This window comes from Callorhinus ursinus, unplaced genomic scaffold, assembly GCF_003265705.2.
Source record: "Callorhinus ursinus isolate GAN/ISIS: 27379988/994484 unplaced genomic scaffold, GSC_fseal_2.0 scaffold33, whole genome shotgun sequence".
Classification (NCBI taxonomy): Eukaryota; Metazoa; Chordata; class Mammalia; order Carnivora; family Otariidae; genus Callorhinus; species Callorhinus ursinus.
Window position 1 is genome coordinate 10,271,305 of NW_027397095.1, and position 16,940 is coordinate 10,288,244.

The following is a 16,940-nucleotide window of genomic DNA, read 5'->3' on the forward strand; positions in this document are numbered from 1 at the left end:
ATATGCTGCTAAGTAATATTCCCCTCAAACTTCCCCCCTTTTTACTGGAATAAGACTTTGTTTCATGCTTGAAGCTGGGCGGTCTCCTACATTGTGCCTTTCGATTATGTTAAATACTTGTAAAACAGGATTTTACATAACTGAAGTCATGTGTCCATTGTATCTCTTCCACAACTTCAGCACCTAGTTCCACGAGAGCACAGCAAGGCTGGGAGCTCAAGGCTGGGGGAACAATTTCTAAATCCCCACATGCCCAGAGCAGCCTTGCGCCAAAGCCAGATACGTGTTTGCCACCCGCTGGGGTTGAGAATGGTCCTCTCAGATTTCAATGGCAGCTAGTAGTGACTCACTTTTTTTTTTTTTTTTAAGTAAACTCTACCCCCGACATGGGGCTCAAACTCAGGACCCGAGATCAAGAGTCACATGCTCTACCGACTGAGCCCGCCAGGCGCCCCATGACTCTCCTTCACTGAAGCATGCCCAGCCTTAAGGTTGACTCTATCAACCTTAGTAGATGAAGTGTAAACATAAGCCTCCTACAACACCGAGAATAAACAAAGAAAATAAAACAGCATTCAAGAGGATATTCGGGGATAACTCTGGGGAACTGAGCCAAGATTGTCTCATCATCTTTCTACCTCACTTGTTTATGGTCAAGTCCACCTCTCACCCTTTGGGTCAAGGAATTTCAGACAAGAAAGGGGAAGGTAGGGTAGGGGGTCCAGGCCCTCATTCACGCCCTATAGACAATAGCCCACCTGTGAGGTGAACTGTGAGAACAGTATGTCATGTAGGTAAAAATAAAACCTAAGTTTTGTTTGGTTTTATGGTTGTTGGGTTTTTTGTGTGTTTTTTGTTTTTTTGTCTCTGAACAACCCTGAACAAATCATCCACAAACTTAGGAACGGAGCAACCTGGATCTGACAGTAAAAGTGTACCATGCATTCTTCTTTTCATTCTCTGTTTGGGTCTGTGTTGCTAACATAGCACACCTGTCAAAGCAGCCAGGTACGATGGGGTTCAGCACAACTAAACGCATGTAAAAAAAGAACAGATCAATTATAAGATAATAGTCCAACCCTCACACCCAGCATGTCATTGTCATCTCACAAGCAAGCTGACAGCTGGGCCAGCCCACTACTGCAGCGTTGATGAAAAATACCGACATCTTCACTCTGGGGCTACACGAGTACTGAACCTGACTTTTTAGCAAATTCAGAACTTTGCGCCGAGCTTGAAGTATGGAGAAAGAGGATTCAAAATGGCTCTCTTCCTTCTCTCTCTTGCCATACCCACAAGAGAGGAAAGGGGAAAAACAAGAGAGGGGAGCAATGGACATAGTGGAGGCACCAGCAGAGAAAGAGTTAAGAAGAACGGGCCCCAAATACAGGTATAATCCACTCAGAAGCAGAATTATCTGATGAATCCCTTATTGCCTATCTCCTGCACTAAGAACATAGGGTCCTTGATCGCAGGAATTAGTGTACTTTACTCACCACCCCTGTATCTTCCATCTGGCACATTTTATTTTTTTATTTTTTTCATCTGTTTTTATTTTTTATTTTTGATTAAACTCTATGCCCAACATGGGGTTTGAACTCCAAACCCCGAGATCAAGAGTCGCACACTCTATGGACTGAGCCAGCCAGGCACCCCCATCTAGCACATTTTAGATGCTTAAATATATTTGTTGTGTGAGTGAATGAATGAAATTAGTGCTCTAAAGAAAATAAGAGAAAAAATGCATGCACACACACACACACACACACACACACACACACACACTTGGTTGTACATGCCTCTGGCCTACCTTTTGGAAGAGCAAAATAAATTGGAAGGAGTATTAATCCAGCAATTATGAGGGTCAAATTATACTCCATGTTTTACCACGAAATCGCTTTCTCTTTCTGAGCCTTACTTTTTCCCTATGTCAAATGGACTTGAACCAGATGGCCCCTAAAGCCACTTCCAGCTTTAACACTCTGTGCTTTAAACAAAAGCCAGGAGTACTTTCCAGAGAAACAGAGGGGAAATGGACTGAGCTCATTTGTGTGCAAGAAGCAAGAGCTGTTTCCTCAGATCTCACCCAATAGAGGAAAGATTTTTGTTCTTGTTGTTTTCTAAACGACCTAAGAAATAAAAATCATGAGGTGGAGGAAGAGAGCTTCATAGTTTAAAGCAAACAACAACCTTTTAAAACATAGATGCCATTTAAGTCAAATATAAAAGCATTGACAAACTGTCAGCCAAGGTTGAAAATGTCTTCTTATCAAGACTTGTCACCTCCTGAGGTCTCTGAGAGGTGACAGAATTTTGCATGTGGATGCCCTGTCTGAGGTGCTAATTGTCTTCATTTCAAATGCCCTAGGCTTTTCTCCAACCCAGGTAGATTAAAAGGGTGATGCCAAGGGTGGTCAGTTTTATAGAGTGGATCTGACATTTCAAAATCTTTTTCTTTAACCTTTCAAAACTAACTTTGTTCTTCAACTAGCTCATCTATAGGTGTGAATTCTCCTGTGGCAGTGTTATGATTTGACACCTATGGTGAGTTTACACATTCTCTCGGCACTTACAAAATTCACTTCCTTTACAAAAATGAGAAAAAGAAAAAAAATGTCTTGAAAAGAGCACCTCCTTTTGATAATATCTGGGTTTATCTATGAGGCTAATTTTTCTAATGCCCTTTTGTTCTGTAAGCGAGAAGCCAGAGACAGGTTTGTGTGTGCTTAAGGCTACTTTAAATATGTTTACTCTTTCAACCAACATCATGGGCATCTACTGTATGACAGACACTGTAGCAGGTACTGGGGTTGGAGAGAAGAGCTGTGACTGAGGAAAGGATGGGCTTCTAGGGAAACAGTAGTGGGACATCTAACTCAGCTTATATTCTAAACCTGCACAACCTACTCGAGACAGCAAGTTCTTGATCTTTCTGTCTGCTCTGTACGGTTCCCTGTACTTGTCCTAGTTTTACCTCCTTCATGGCTTAGAGGACACTTCCTAATTCAAACTGAAACTATTGCCTGGTACTGAGCTTTTGTTCTTGGAATCATAGCTAAGATTTGCTAACCACATACTACATTCTAAGCATTCCTGCTAAGCATTTTGCATGTATTATCTCATTTATTTGTATCAACAACCCTATGAAACAAATTATTATTATTATTAATTATTATTACCATTTTTACCAATGGGGAAGCCAAAAGTCAGAGTCTAGGTAGCCTGTTCAATGCAGCACAACTGGTCAGTGTCCCGCCTGGGAATAAATACAGGCTGTGACCTCAGAGCCTGTGCGTTTCACCAATATCCTCTTCTGTCTCCCAACCTTAATTCTGAGGTCACTGCACTGAATTGGTCGGGCTTCCATCTCCTATCTAGCAACTACTGTAATTTGGACTTCTAGAATATTCTTCATATACTTCTCAAGTGTCAACTGTTCTCATGCCCTGACTTGTAGCGTGTTTCTGTCTATCTCTGTGCTTTATGAGATCAGGTACACTGTGTTAGCCTGGGCCCCATTGATTAGCATGTCTTGGAAGCTCTTACAGAGTCAGGGTCTATTCACCCAGGCTTATAGGTCTGGAATCTGAATCATCAGCTTATCCATCTAAAGTAATAGAACACTGAATCACTGTATTGTACACCTGAAACTAATATAGCACTGTATGTTAACTTTACTGGAATTAAAATACAAACTTAAAAAAAAGGTGAACAGAACACTGTGTGGTCTGGGCGTCTTCTGTCCTGGGTGGGCCTGGATGCACCTACCAGGTCTTATTGCCCAGTTTTTCTCCTTCTTCTTTTATTCAACCCAATGAAGGCCACTCTTGGCCAGTTTTTCCTTACCTTTCCCAGTGAAGTTAAAACGAAATAACATACATGATGTGATTGGAACCTACGATGAATTCCTCTTGGCACATCCAGGTCTTAACACAGTACCTGACCTAAGTTAGCGCCTTTGTTTCCCCTCTCTCTCCCTCTGCAGAGAGTGTGGCTTCTTATTTACTTCAAGAAGTCTACCATTTCTGACACTGCCTCCTTTCACATTCATTGTTTACCAACGTCTATCCTGTGGTCTGCCTCATTTTGGTTTATAGAAACAAGTCTTCACATCCCACACCTTGGCACCTGACAACATGTCGCCCTTCTGATTTCATCAACCCAGTTGCCTTTGGATCATTACTGAACCTTCTCTCTACCGCCTTTCATCTTGGGTGGGGGCACTCTGGGTATGAAAGCAGTGCAAAAAATATCATTTCATTGTTAAGGAGGCTCCAGCTTTCTTTCTAAAAAATCTGTTCTCTTTCTTGGAAGTTCAAAAACAGAGAGCTTAAACTAAAAGATTAAAGTCCAAGAGACTGTTATTTTGTCTATACATCTTTTTCTTTTTTTGCCTGAACATTGTTTTAAGAAACCTCTGATATTTTGAAACAGGGATGGCCACTTTGATCTATACACCACGAACACCAAAATTTGGCAAAGGAACAGAATGAAATGGACTATATAAATGTTTCCCTGAGCAGTTTTGTAGATACAAAGGAAATATTATAACCCAGGAAACAAAACAGCTAATGGTGGATTTCTGAATGCATTTTGTAGTTACAGATGTGACATTGGCATCGTTTTTCTTTTCCTTCTCAGGAATAAATATTTCATGAAAAAATGCTAGAAACATCGATCTGTGGGGAGTTCAGTAGTATGAGTCTTTTACAAAGCAGGTCATATATGTTCTGAAGTTTCAAAACTGTCTAGACAATATCAGGAATTGTAGTGGTAAAGGTATGAAATTTTCAATCCTTGCTCAGTCTTTTTCTTTCCTGAAGCCAATATGGTCACTGAAATTATCAAAGTAAATATATATCAAGCAAAAAATAAATGAGATTAAATATCCTAAAACTTTTAATTACAGACAAAACCCTCAGAGAGCTCTTTGTCATCACTTTATAAACACTGGGGTAAGGTTAAATGCTGCCTACCACAAAAGTAATCACAGGTTTTTTTGCCTTGTGCACCATTGTTTTTGTAAGGTAGTATAGAATGAAGAAAGCAAAGAGCTGGAGAATGTCACAAGTAAAGCTGTAATATTATTTCAAAGCAAAACAAAGTTAACTTTCTCAGCAACTTTTTCTGTTGACTGGGGGCACAGTTTGAAACCATCTGGCTACCGTGGAAGCTTTGCAACCCCAAATACATACTGAACGTGTATTTTTTTAAATCCTTTAACACTTACTGGTATTTAACATGTATTAAAACTACTAGTTTTCTACAGAAATTGTTCCTAATTTGCGTCCTCAAAGTTCATAGAAGTTGAAGAAGGTGGTAATGATGGATTCTAAGGTATTGTCGCTATTACAAAGAGCCTAGTAAAATGGTCCATTTGCCTGTGATTAGGCTGCATGTAATAAAAATAGTGATAATAATAGTCACTAAATCCCCACAAAAATCCTAAACTTGAATGACAAATGACTGCTTTTAGGTGGAAGTACATCAAGTTTGTGTGAGGGAACCTTAGAGATATACATGCTTTCTTAATTTTAAATAAGAAAATAATCACGTATTATATAATGCTGTTTGATATACAGAAACTTTTTGAAAACTGACATCTCCAGGCCAGAAAGTATGGTTGAATAATTGATGAAAAGGCTGATGACTACTGTTTGGTGTATGTTTGTCGTATTTCTTTTAACAGAACAGGAGATTATAGAGGACAATAGTAATGACTTCCACGTTGTCTAACACGGTGCGTGGCACATCAAAAGCCTTCTCTATATGCATGCTCTTTGCTTGATCTATAAAGTATTAAAAAGCTAGGGATTCCTACTGGCATTCTTCCCTCTAAAACTGACACCAGGAAGAGTATATGATCCTTTTTTACAATTGCTTTATGCTCCAGAGAAGTTGGGCTAGATGTGCCAGGATCTGACCTACTGGGAGGATTCTTAGGCCCATTGAATAGAGTGCTTCCGGCGTGAACCAAATAGGAAGTTGTACTCAAGGAACTGTACTAGGTCCCTTGGGGGTACAGATACTCAGTGTGGCAGCGCTTCCTATGCCTGTCTCATCATGGTATTGAACACTTGTCTTACGTGCCAAAGAACAAGCACTGTCAATGAGAAAATTCTGTTCAACTGCAACCTCATAAGGTCACAGGCCAGGATTGTTTCAGGATCCTTAAGGTTATGTGAGGCTTAGTTCCAGTGGATGCACTCACTCCATCGTGAGCTAGAAGTGAGAGAAACACTCACAGGCGTTACGCACAGTGCCTGCACCACATAATAAGAATCTGCTATCGTTCAGTGTTGAGACTTTACAAAGCACATGATAAGGAAATTATGTATTTCTTTGCCACTCTGTCATAGATTTAGTACCATGACTTAGAAAACATCAATTCTATTCCCCATTTTGCAACACAAATGTGAAGCTTTTGAAGTCTCCTTTCCCCCCTCCTTCCTCGCTGAAAAGTATGCATGCATGTATATTAGGCTGTTATAGCTGGTACCTTATCCACTTAAAACCAACCCTGAGTTATTCAGACAGACTTCCGAGAAGCAGTCAAGATGGGCTCTATCTTAACAGTATTGAACTCGGCTATATATAAACTTTTCATAAGGCCAGTCTGCTGAATCGAATACAAATCGCTTCCACTGCCTAAATTACCACCAGCACCTTCTTGGTTCTGCAGTCTAGAGATAGTAAGTGGTCCTATTCACTGGCAGCCAAGCTGGGCACTTGTCACAAAGCTTGAGAAATTCTTAAAGAGCAGCATGACCATGACCACCGGACTGTTACTATGCCTCCAAGTCTCTCCATTACAGTCCTGTCGCTGGATTTAGGCATTGATGACCCATGTGACATGCAAATGTATTACTCAGTAAGGGTACAAGTTTAAGGTACAGTAACATAATGGAAAGAGCAGAGGCATTGGAGCCTGTACAATTTCATTTTGAAGCCATGCTTCACCAATTCCCAACTTTGGGTATTGAGTTACTCTACCTGTAAAATGGGGGTAATCGTATTCACTTTGAAGAACTACTGATACGGGTACCTATTCATACCTTACAGTCACCAAAAAGGGTAATGCGCTTAGAGCACCTGGCACACAGTAAGCACTCAATGGTAGCTCTTGCCATCATTAACAATGCCTTGTACTCATTACCACAGCACCAAGAGCAGAATCCTGGGGGATAGGGAAGGGAAGAACCCATTTGTTGGGGGCTCAGAGAAGTTCAGCAACTTGCTGAAGGTCACACAGCTAGTGAATAACAGCACAAGTATCCGAACTCAGGTCTCTCTAATTCCAAAGCCCAGGTTCTTGTCTCAGAAACCACTACCATTTCTTGTGTGTACCCGGCCCAGAAAAAAGGTAGTGATTTGACAGCCTTAATGATTCAGGTTGTTTTGGAAGTTGTCAACCCAGAAAGACTGTAATAATAATAATAAGCTATATAAAAGCTATGCACAGGGTGAGTCTGCTTTCATGCAGACCTAGAGGCATGCCAACAAACAGCAGAGCCCATTTGAAACCATAAATAAAGCAACCGTAGTGAGATCTAGTGACGGACTAGTACATCGAGGTGGATTATGTTGGAAAATTCCCAAGTCCCATCTGTGTATCATCTTCCCAAAATTCCAGGGAGCTATCGGCACACATAGGAGTATCACAAAACCAGCCCCTGACCCAGAAAACCTAGCTTTAGGCCGATGTCCCTGATGGTCCTCTTCGTCCCCAGTGCTCCTCTCTAGTAAGCAAGGCCTCCCGGTTACCGGGACTGAGGAGAGGGAGAAAGCCGGTGGGGTAGGGTCAGTTCTCTGCCCCATCCCCTGTCCCTACACCAGGCAGGCAGCCAGGTTCCACCCCTCCCCTTTGCCTCAGGGAACATTTGTCTTATTAACAGGCCGTCTAAACCTGGCTGTTTCCCAGAACGCTGAGCACCTTCATGAGATTATGCATAGGAGGGAGGGGACCGTGCATTGCAGGGCAGAAATGCAGAAGGGAAATTTCTGCTGGGACTCTGGGAGACAGGGCCTCAGGGAAATGGCTTCTTGGTGCACATAGGGAGGCTGGACACCAGGCATCCGGGTTCCCAGCCTAGACAGAAGCCCCGTCCCCACCTCACCTCTCGTGCCCCATGGGCCTAAGAGCAGGGGAGGTGCCCACCTTCAAGGGACCGTGTGGACTCAGACAGGGGAGCAGGGACAGTCACAGTGGATTGAAGGCCCCATAGAAGCTCCTCCCCCTCCCCATCTTGGGTAACTTGCTGGAAGAGGAGAGGCCCTCATTAGAGGGCCTCTATTCAGTGAATGAGCTCGAACTTTTCCTTCACCTCGGTGGGATGGTGGGAAGATGTGGGTTTAAACTGCCGCCCTGGAGCAAACCTGCCCCGAGATGCACACCACACAGAAGACACAGCAGGCAAGTGCACACTCTTTATTACTAGAATCAGGAAACCTCTGACAGAGGCTGAGCTTGGTGAGCTGGGATTTCACGGGGGAACTCGAGAACACCTTTCGTTCAGACTGGAGACCATCTAACTTCCCAGCCCCTGGGCTCCACCTGTCTCGGGGGAGCAGAGAGCCTGCAGAGAACACACCAAATGGGAGGAAAGGGGCCCGGGGCATTCCCAAAAGGGCTTCTCTCAGTCCAGTTCTCTTTTTAATCTTATTAGAGAAGCACCATCCACAGCATGATGTCCACCCTTGGAATCCATTTTGTTCTTCATCCACTCTTGACTGGAAAGGAGCTTGGGATGGTGGTGATCCAAAGCTGAGGGCTCGAGTGTGTAGCCAACACTCTCTCAAGTACTGTCTTTCTTTAAGTCACCCAGCGATCATTCAGGCAACCAGGAAGATAGCTGTTCCTCTCAAAGTAAGAAATCAACAGAGTATCAGAAAAGTCCCACCTGCACTTTCATGAAGCCACTTTCCTGATCTCTGCCACTGCTCATTTGTCTCACCTGTGAACAGTGAGATGAGCAATTCAGTGACTCAAGTTCTTTCATGAAAGTCCCTGATGTTACTCCCAGAACTGCAAAAATATCTGGATGTGAGGCACCTGGGTGGCTCAGTGGGTTAAGCACCTGCCTTTGGCTCAGGTCATGATCCCAGGGTCCTGGGATTGAGCCCCACATCGGGTTCCCTGCTCAGCGGGGAGTCTGCTTCTCCTTCTGCCCCTCTCCCCGCTTGTGCTCGCTCGCTCAAAAATAAATAAATAACATCTTTAAATATATATATACATATATATCTGGATGTCATTTCAGTTGGGTTTACCAGAAAATCATGCTGTATGCCAGGCAAAGACATCCTCCTGATATACTTTGCATCCCAAATTAGGCTCTCTCCTGTTATCTAACCAAACTCACCAAATCAAGTTATAATGTGTGCACCAGATATTAACATATAAGTCTAGCTCTTAACACATACTAGACAATAACTATTTGTTTAACGATTAAATGTAATCCATCAAATTTACTATCATCTATAGAATTTAACACTGCAACACCCCCCCAACTCTCCCAAATTAATCCCAACAGAGAAATTACATTCGAACAAAATTGTTTTGCCCTCCCTGCCCCGCTACTGAGTGCCAGAGCATCTCTTCTTCCCTGACTTCCTCTCACTCTTCTCAGTTCCAGCCAATGGAGGGTCTCAACGAGGTGCAGGTCAGCTGGAGTCAAGGTGTGATTTCTTTAGACTCTTGGGAAATCTTCTAATGGGACGGGTTCAGCTTCTTCAGCAACAAACAAGTTCTGTGGGGCTCAGAGACACAAAAACAGGCCCCCACCTATAAAACTTAAAAACAAGAAACAAACATGAACACTGTAGTTTACAAAGGAACAATAGCATTTTGAAGGAAGAGCAGTGCTCCTGAAATTCAATATAGTTATAACTCAAAGACCATATGGCTATTCCCAAAGACATGGCATATTCGAGAAAAGGAGGTTAATAAGAAACCAGAAAGGAGTGTGTATTTACGTATGTAGTACCCACAATGATAAAAAGTTGTTAGTTTCGGTAATGGAATAATGGATTGTTTTATTTAACTTTCTCTACAATAATTTTGGTTTTCACAATTTCTGTGAAGTAAATAAGTTACTTTTTTGATCAGAAGAGGGACTTGGGAAATTGGTTTTCCTTTGGAGTGTTTTCATTCTTACTTACCTTCCTAAAATTAGTGAGTTTGTCCTGGGTCCTGGTCTCTACTCTCACCTGCCACACAGACTTTCTTGCATTTATAGCAGGACTTGCGCCATGAAAAATTCATGGCTTTACACCATGGGCAGTCCCAATCCTTGGGACTGCATCTTGAGACAAATTTCTCCTGGTGCTTGGAATCCAAAGCTTTTTTCCCTTTTGGTTGCTTGGCCTTCTGCCCCAGAGGCTGCTGTATCTTTGGGTTTTCCCTCATAATTTGGCTCCAGCCATCCCCCAGGGGGGGCACCTGGGGCCTCTGTGGACCTTCTTCCTGGCTGTCGCTTCTGCTGCCCCCCAGGGGACCAGTCCCCTGGGGTCTCTCCAGATCCCCTTCCTGGCTTTGGCTACTGTTATCCCCCAGAGGGGCCATCCCTTGGGGTCTTTCTGGACCTTCTTCCTTGTTGTGGTTCCCACTGGCCCCCAGGGATACCATCTCCTGGGCCCCCTCTGGACCTTCTTCCTTGTTGTGGTTCCCACTGGCCCCCAGGGATACCATCTCCTGGGCCCCCTCTGGATCTTCTTCCTTGTTGTTGCTCCTACTGGCACCAAGGGGGGCCATCCTTTGGGGTTTTTTTGGACCTTCTTCTTTGCTGTGGCTCCCGCTGGCCCCCAGGGGTACCACCTCCTGGGGCTCCCCTGGATCTTCTTCCTGGCTATTGCTCCTACTGGCACCAAGGGGGGCCATCCCTTGGGGTCTTTTTGGATTTTCTTCCTGGATGTGGCTCCCACTGGCCCCCAGGGGTACCACCTCCTGGGGCCCCCCTACATCTTCTTCCTGGCTATTGCTCCTACTGGCACCAAGGGGGGCCATCCCTTGGGGTCTTTTTGGAAATTCTTCCTGGATGTGGCTCTCACTGACCCCCAGGGGAACCACTTCCTGGGACCTCTCGGCATCTTCTTCCTGGCTATTGCTCCTGCTGGCACCAAGGGGGGCCATCCCTTGGGGTCTTTTTGGAAATTCTTCCTGGCTGTGGCTCTCACTGGCCCTCAGGGGTACCACCTCCTGGGGAGTCTCTGGATCTTCTTCCTGACTGGCACCAAGGGTAACCACCTCCTGGAATCTCTCTGAATCTTCCTGGCTGAGGCTCCAGCTCTCCCTAGGGGGGATCATCCCCTGGGGCCTCTCTAAACCTTCTTTCTGACTCTGGCCCCAGCTATCCTCAGAGAGGACCATCCCCTGGGCTTTCTCTGGACCTTCTTTCTGGCTGAGGCTCCAGCTCTCCCCAAGGGGGACCATCCCCTGGACCTTCTCTGGACCTTCTTTCTGGATCTGGCTCCAGCTGTCCCCAAGGGAGACCATCCCCTGGGGTGTCCCTTGATCTGCTCCCTGGCTGAGGTCCAAGCTGTCCCCAAGAGGAACCATCCCCTGGGCCGTCTTTGGACCTTCTTCTTGGCTGTGGCTCCAGCTATCCCCTAGGGGGACCATTCCCTGAGGCTTCCCTAGACCTTCCTGGCTAAGGTTTCTGATATTCCCCAGGGGGACTGTATTCTGGAGGATCTCAGGACCTCCCTCCTGGCTGTAACTCCTTTGGTCCCACGGTGGGGCCCCCTCCTCCCGGAAGCCCACTGCAGCACATGGACCAGGTGGGCAGCTCCCCAGAGGAACCATCTGAAGTGGGACTACTGCAGCTTCTGCATCCATGACTACTGCTGGTGGCAGAGCTGGCAAGAAAGGGATTCCTACTGGGAGTGGTGCTTGGAATGGAAGTGAGTATGGCACCGGCGCTGGCAGAGGGGGTTGTATGGCCTGAGCCCAGGGACTTGGGGGACCTGGCATGTAAAGAACAGCTGCCGGGGCTGGCACCTGGGCCTCGAGATACAACCTACCAGGAAACCCCATAGCAACCACATCTCTCTGCTGCTCAGCATTCAGGGGCCAGGCTATAGTCCCATGCTGCTCGGCTCGAGGCCTAGGCAGTATTTCATGGGCCAGCGGGATGATATGGGCCGACCTATCCACGTGGAGCAGCCGCCCGCGAAGCACATCACACTCGATCAGCGCCTGCTGCAGGGCGACCTGCGTGAAGCGCAACTGCGTGGCCACTTCCTCTCGATCCCCACGCAGCCGCTGCAGCTCGGAGGCCAGGGCCCAGGCAGCCGTCTCGCGCTCCTCCACCTGCTCCTGCAGCCGCCGGAGGCGGTGCGCCTGCTGCTCTCGCTGCCTCGCAGCCACACGCACGCTCAAGGCCAGCGCGCTCCAGGCACAGGCTCTCTTAATGGTGCGCGGCACCTGAGGGTCGACCACGACGGTCTGAAGCTGGTCCTCCACCTCATTCCAGGGCCGTGAGCGGAAGGCCACGTAGAAATCTGGGCCGCCGCCGTTCATGAGGACTTCGTTGTTGATGAACCTGATCACCTCCGTGTGGCGGAACCCGCTGGCGTGGTCCCCAAAGTCAACCGCCATGGCTGCTGCGGCCTAGTTAACCGACCGCCTCACAGGCGATGATACGGCCCCTGCTGCCACCAGTAAAGTCCACCGCTCACCTCCCCACTCAGTCCCACTAAAGTCTCTTTCCAGTCCGGCCCTCCTCCTCAGCCTCTTTCCTCTCTACCTTGCTTTCCTCACAAAGAGTAAAGCAGATTCCCTCACCACACCAACCCCTACCAGGCGAGGGTGTTACACGTCACAGAGACGACCTCTGAGTCACCCCGCAAGGCCTGCTGGGATCCACCTCCCTCTGCAGAGTGCCCCGAGCAGGGCGAATAGGCTGGATGGCTGCACTGGGTACTTCAGTGAGCCTATGGAAGAATTTGTTTCTAAGAACTTCAGAAGGACAATCAACACCCACCCAATACCTAGTTGGGTGATAGAGTTGCGTAGGTGGGTGCAGTTCTGCTCTTATCTCAGTTCTGCCTCCCATAACTCTTAGGTACTACTTCAGTCCTTCAGTACAGTCACACTGTCTATACACTTCCCTTGTCATCCTGAACAAATGAACTTGGAGTCCCTGTCATCAAGAAAATTCAGTGATTGAGCCATGAATGCCCTGAACTCTCCTTACAAATTCACTCTCATGTTTACTTGATCAGCTATTCTCAGAGGGTGTCTCTCTTCTTCTTTTAGAGTAAATGTTCCTCTCATAATCTGGGTTTTCCCTATAAGAAATGCTGAAGAAGTGCTTTAAGCTTCACTAAACAATAACTGGAATCTACACGAAGAAATAAAGCACACGCTAAAGGTAACTACAGAGATGAATACAAAAAATAGTATTCATGCATTTTGCAATTCCTCTTTTTTCAATATATGATTTAAAGGATGACTACATAAAATAATACAAGTCTGTCTTCATTGGTATACAAGGTATAAAGATGTGATTTGTGGCAGTAACAATGTAAACTGTATAGAATGAAAGGTTTTGTATACCATTTGAAATTAAGTTTGTATTAATCTAAAATATACTGTTATACATTAACATGTTAATTGTAACCCCCAGAACAAACACTAAGACAATAACTAAAAGATATGCTGAGAAGGAAATAGAAATTGTTACAAAAAAGGAATCAATGAAACATAAAAGAAGGCAGTAGTAGAGGAATTGGGGTGGAGGGAGATATAAGACATTTTTTTCTTTAAAATTTATTTATTTGAGAGAGAGAGTGAGTTGGAGGGGCAGCAGGAGAGGGAGAGAGAGAATCTCAAGCAGACTCCCCGCTGAGCACAGAGTCAGCCATGGAGCTCGATCTCCTGAACCTGAGATCATGACCTCAGCCGAAATCAAGAATCAGACCCTTAACTGAATGTGCCAGCCAGGCACCCCAATATAAGACATTTTAGAAAACAAATGGCAAAATGCCAAAGTCCTTCCTTATCAGTAATTATATTAAATGTAAAAAGATTACAATTAACAGGCAGAAATGGACAGAATAGATAATTTTTTAAAAAGCATGATCCAAATATATGTTGTCCCTGAGAGATTCATTTTAAATTCAAAGATGCACACTGGTTAAAAGTAAAAGGATGGAAAAGGCTATTCCATGCCAACAGTAACCAACTAAGAGCTAGAGTTGCTCTCCAAATATCAGACAAAGATTTAAGAACAAAATTGTTAAAATATAAAAAAGGATAGATCATATAATGTTTAAAAAAGTTCAATCCCCCAGATGGGATTTTTCTCAGGAAAACAGAAGTGGCTCAATAAATGAAAATCAATCAATATAATACACCACATTACTAGGATGAATGGAAAAACCCATGTGATCATCTAACAGATAAAAAAAAAATCCAAAAAAGTGCAACACACTTTCATTAGAAAAATATCTCAAAAAGCAAAACAGAAAGAAACTTCCTCAACCTGAAACAGGCATTTATGAAAACCCAACAGCTAACATTATACTCAAGGGTGAAAGACTCAAATGTCCCCCACTAAGATCAGGAGCAGACAAGAATGCTACTTTCACCACTGCTGCTCAACATTGTCCTAGAACTTCTAGCTAGAGCAATTAGTCAAGAAAAGGAATAACAGACATCCAAATTGGAAAGGCGTGATCCTATACATAAAAATTCCCAAAGAATCCACAAGAAAGTTACTAAAACTAATAAACTCAGCAAAGTAGTAGCATACAGGATCAACATGTAAAAATTAGTGGTATTTCTGTATACTGGCAATCCCATTTCCAGAAAATGAAGAAAATAAGTCCATTTTCAATAACATCAAAAGACTAAAACACTTAGAAATACATTTAACTCTGAAACAAATAATACATTATATGTTAAAAAAAGAAGAAGAAGATAGTAGGAAGGGAAAAATGAAGGGGAGAAATTGGAGGGGGAGACAAACCATGAGAGACGATGGACTCTGAAACAAACTGAGGGTTCTAGAGGGGAGGGGGTGGGGGGATGGGCTAGCCTGGTGATGGATATTAAAGAGGGCACGTTCTGCATGGAGCACTGGGTGTTATATGCAAACAATGAATCATGGAACATGACATCAAAAACTAATAATGTAATGTATGGTGATTAACATAACATAATAAAATAAAAGTAAAAAAAAAAGAAATACATTTAACCAAAGAGGTACAAGACTTACACACTGAAAATTACAAAACATTGTTGAAAGTAGTAAAAGAAACCTAATAAGTAGAAAGACATCTTGTACTAATGAATTGGAAGATATTATTAAGATGGCAACACTCTCCAAAGTGATCCACAGATTCTATGAAATCCCCATTAAAACCCCAGTAGTAGGGCACCTGGGTGGCTCAGTCGGTTAAGAGTCTGCTTTCAGGTCAGGTCATGATCTCAGGGTCCTGAGATTGAGTCCCACATCGGGCTCCTTGCTCAGTGGGAAGTCTGCTTCTCCCTCTCCCTCTGCCTGCCGCCCCCCTCCCACCACTTGTTTTCTCAGTCAAATAAATAAATAAAATCCTTAATAAAAAAAGTAGCCTTTTTCTTTTTGCAGAAATGTAAAAGCTGATCTCAAAATAACAGGGGCAAGGGACTCTAATAATAGCCAAGATAATCTTTAAAAAGAAAAATAAAGTTGGAGAATTCACACTTCCTGATTTCAAAACTTACTACACAAGGTTAGAGGATCAAAACAGAGTGGTACTAGCATAAAGACAAGCAGATCAATGCAATAGAATTGAGAGTCCAGAAATAAACCCATGCATCTATGCAATCGATTTTTCACAAGGTGCCAAAACCATTCAATGGGGAGGCAATAGTCTCCAACAAACTGTTCTGATATAACTGGATATCCACATGTAAAAGAATGAAGGTAGACTATTACCTCAGCCCATATACAAAAATTAACTCAGTTTTTGTTTGTTGTGTTTGTTGTTGCTGCTTGTTTAAGGTTGTTGCTTTAGTTACTTTTCTAAATGATTTTTGTAAAGTTTCTAATTTTTTTATCATATATGGCCACTGAAGTCTGTGTTCCATTAGCTCAGTGGTCAGCTAGTGTATTGACAGAGTATCTATAAACACCTGAAGCCCCCAAATATTTTTTTCAGAAGCTTAAAAGCTCCCCACTCTTGGAAATTTGCCTCTGTGTTGGGACACCTCTTCAATGCTTAGCCCAGCTGTTTACAACACTGCTTTCAACTTTACTTCCTGCTTGTGCAGAACCTGAAGGTCAGTGGGAGGTGAAAGTTTGGGATTGTCTCCGAGGATTAGGCCTTTTCTGAGCATGAATCCAGTCTTGGGCACATGCTCTTAAAAGCCCTCATTTCCAGGATGCCTGCGTAGCTCAGTTGGTTAAGCACTGGACTCTTGATTTCGACTCAGGTCATGATCAGGGTCGTGAGATGGAATTCTGCATTGGGCTCTGTGCTCAGCGTGGAGTCTGTTTGTCCCTCTCTGCTCCTCCTCCCCCCTCCCGCCTCAAATAAGTAAATAAATAAAATCTTTTTAAAAAAAAAAGCCCTCATTTCCCCCACACGCCTCCTTTCCCACTCTCTTCCCAGCCTTTTTGATCCGTCTCTTGTTTGTCCTGACTCTTAGCCCTTTCCCCAGGCTGCTATGGCCAATTCTTTTAAGTGCTTTCTGGCAAATGCCATCTGGAAAGCTACCCCAGACCTGGAAACACTCTGTGTTGGGCAAAACAAAGGCAAGCCCTTGTACACCAGTCCTTCAGGGAGTCACCAGACAGATGGAAATACACAACCACAGTTCTTTGAGAATAAGTTCTGTATTGGTCCCACAGGTACTTGGCAAGCTGCACTAGGTGCTCCACCTGCTGTCTTCATGGCCACCTTCAATCTGGTATGTGGAGCAGGGTAAGTAGATCATTTAAAACATCAGAAAACAA

The 16,940-nt window shown here is 44.3% G+C and overlaps 1 protein-coding gene across 1 annotated transcript; it reads right to left on the reverse strand.

The window, feature by feature from the left end:
* Window positions 1-8,520: 8,520 nt before the first annotated feature.
* On the reverse strand, window positions 8,521-12,742 carry TEX13D (TEX13 family member D). The gene is made up of 2 exons (XM_073879081.1): window positions 11,243-12,742; window positions 8,521-11,191 (listed from the first exon to the last, which is right to left on the reverse strand). The coding sequence occupies exons 1-2, from the start codon at window positions 12,593-12,595 to the stop codon at window positions 10,169-10,171; spliced, it is 2,376 nt and encodes a 791-aa protein (XP_073735182.1). The 5' UTR covers window positions 12,596-12,742; the 3' UTR covers window positions 8,521-10,168.
* Window positions 12,743-16,940: the final 4,198 nt, after the last annotated feature.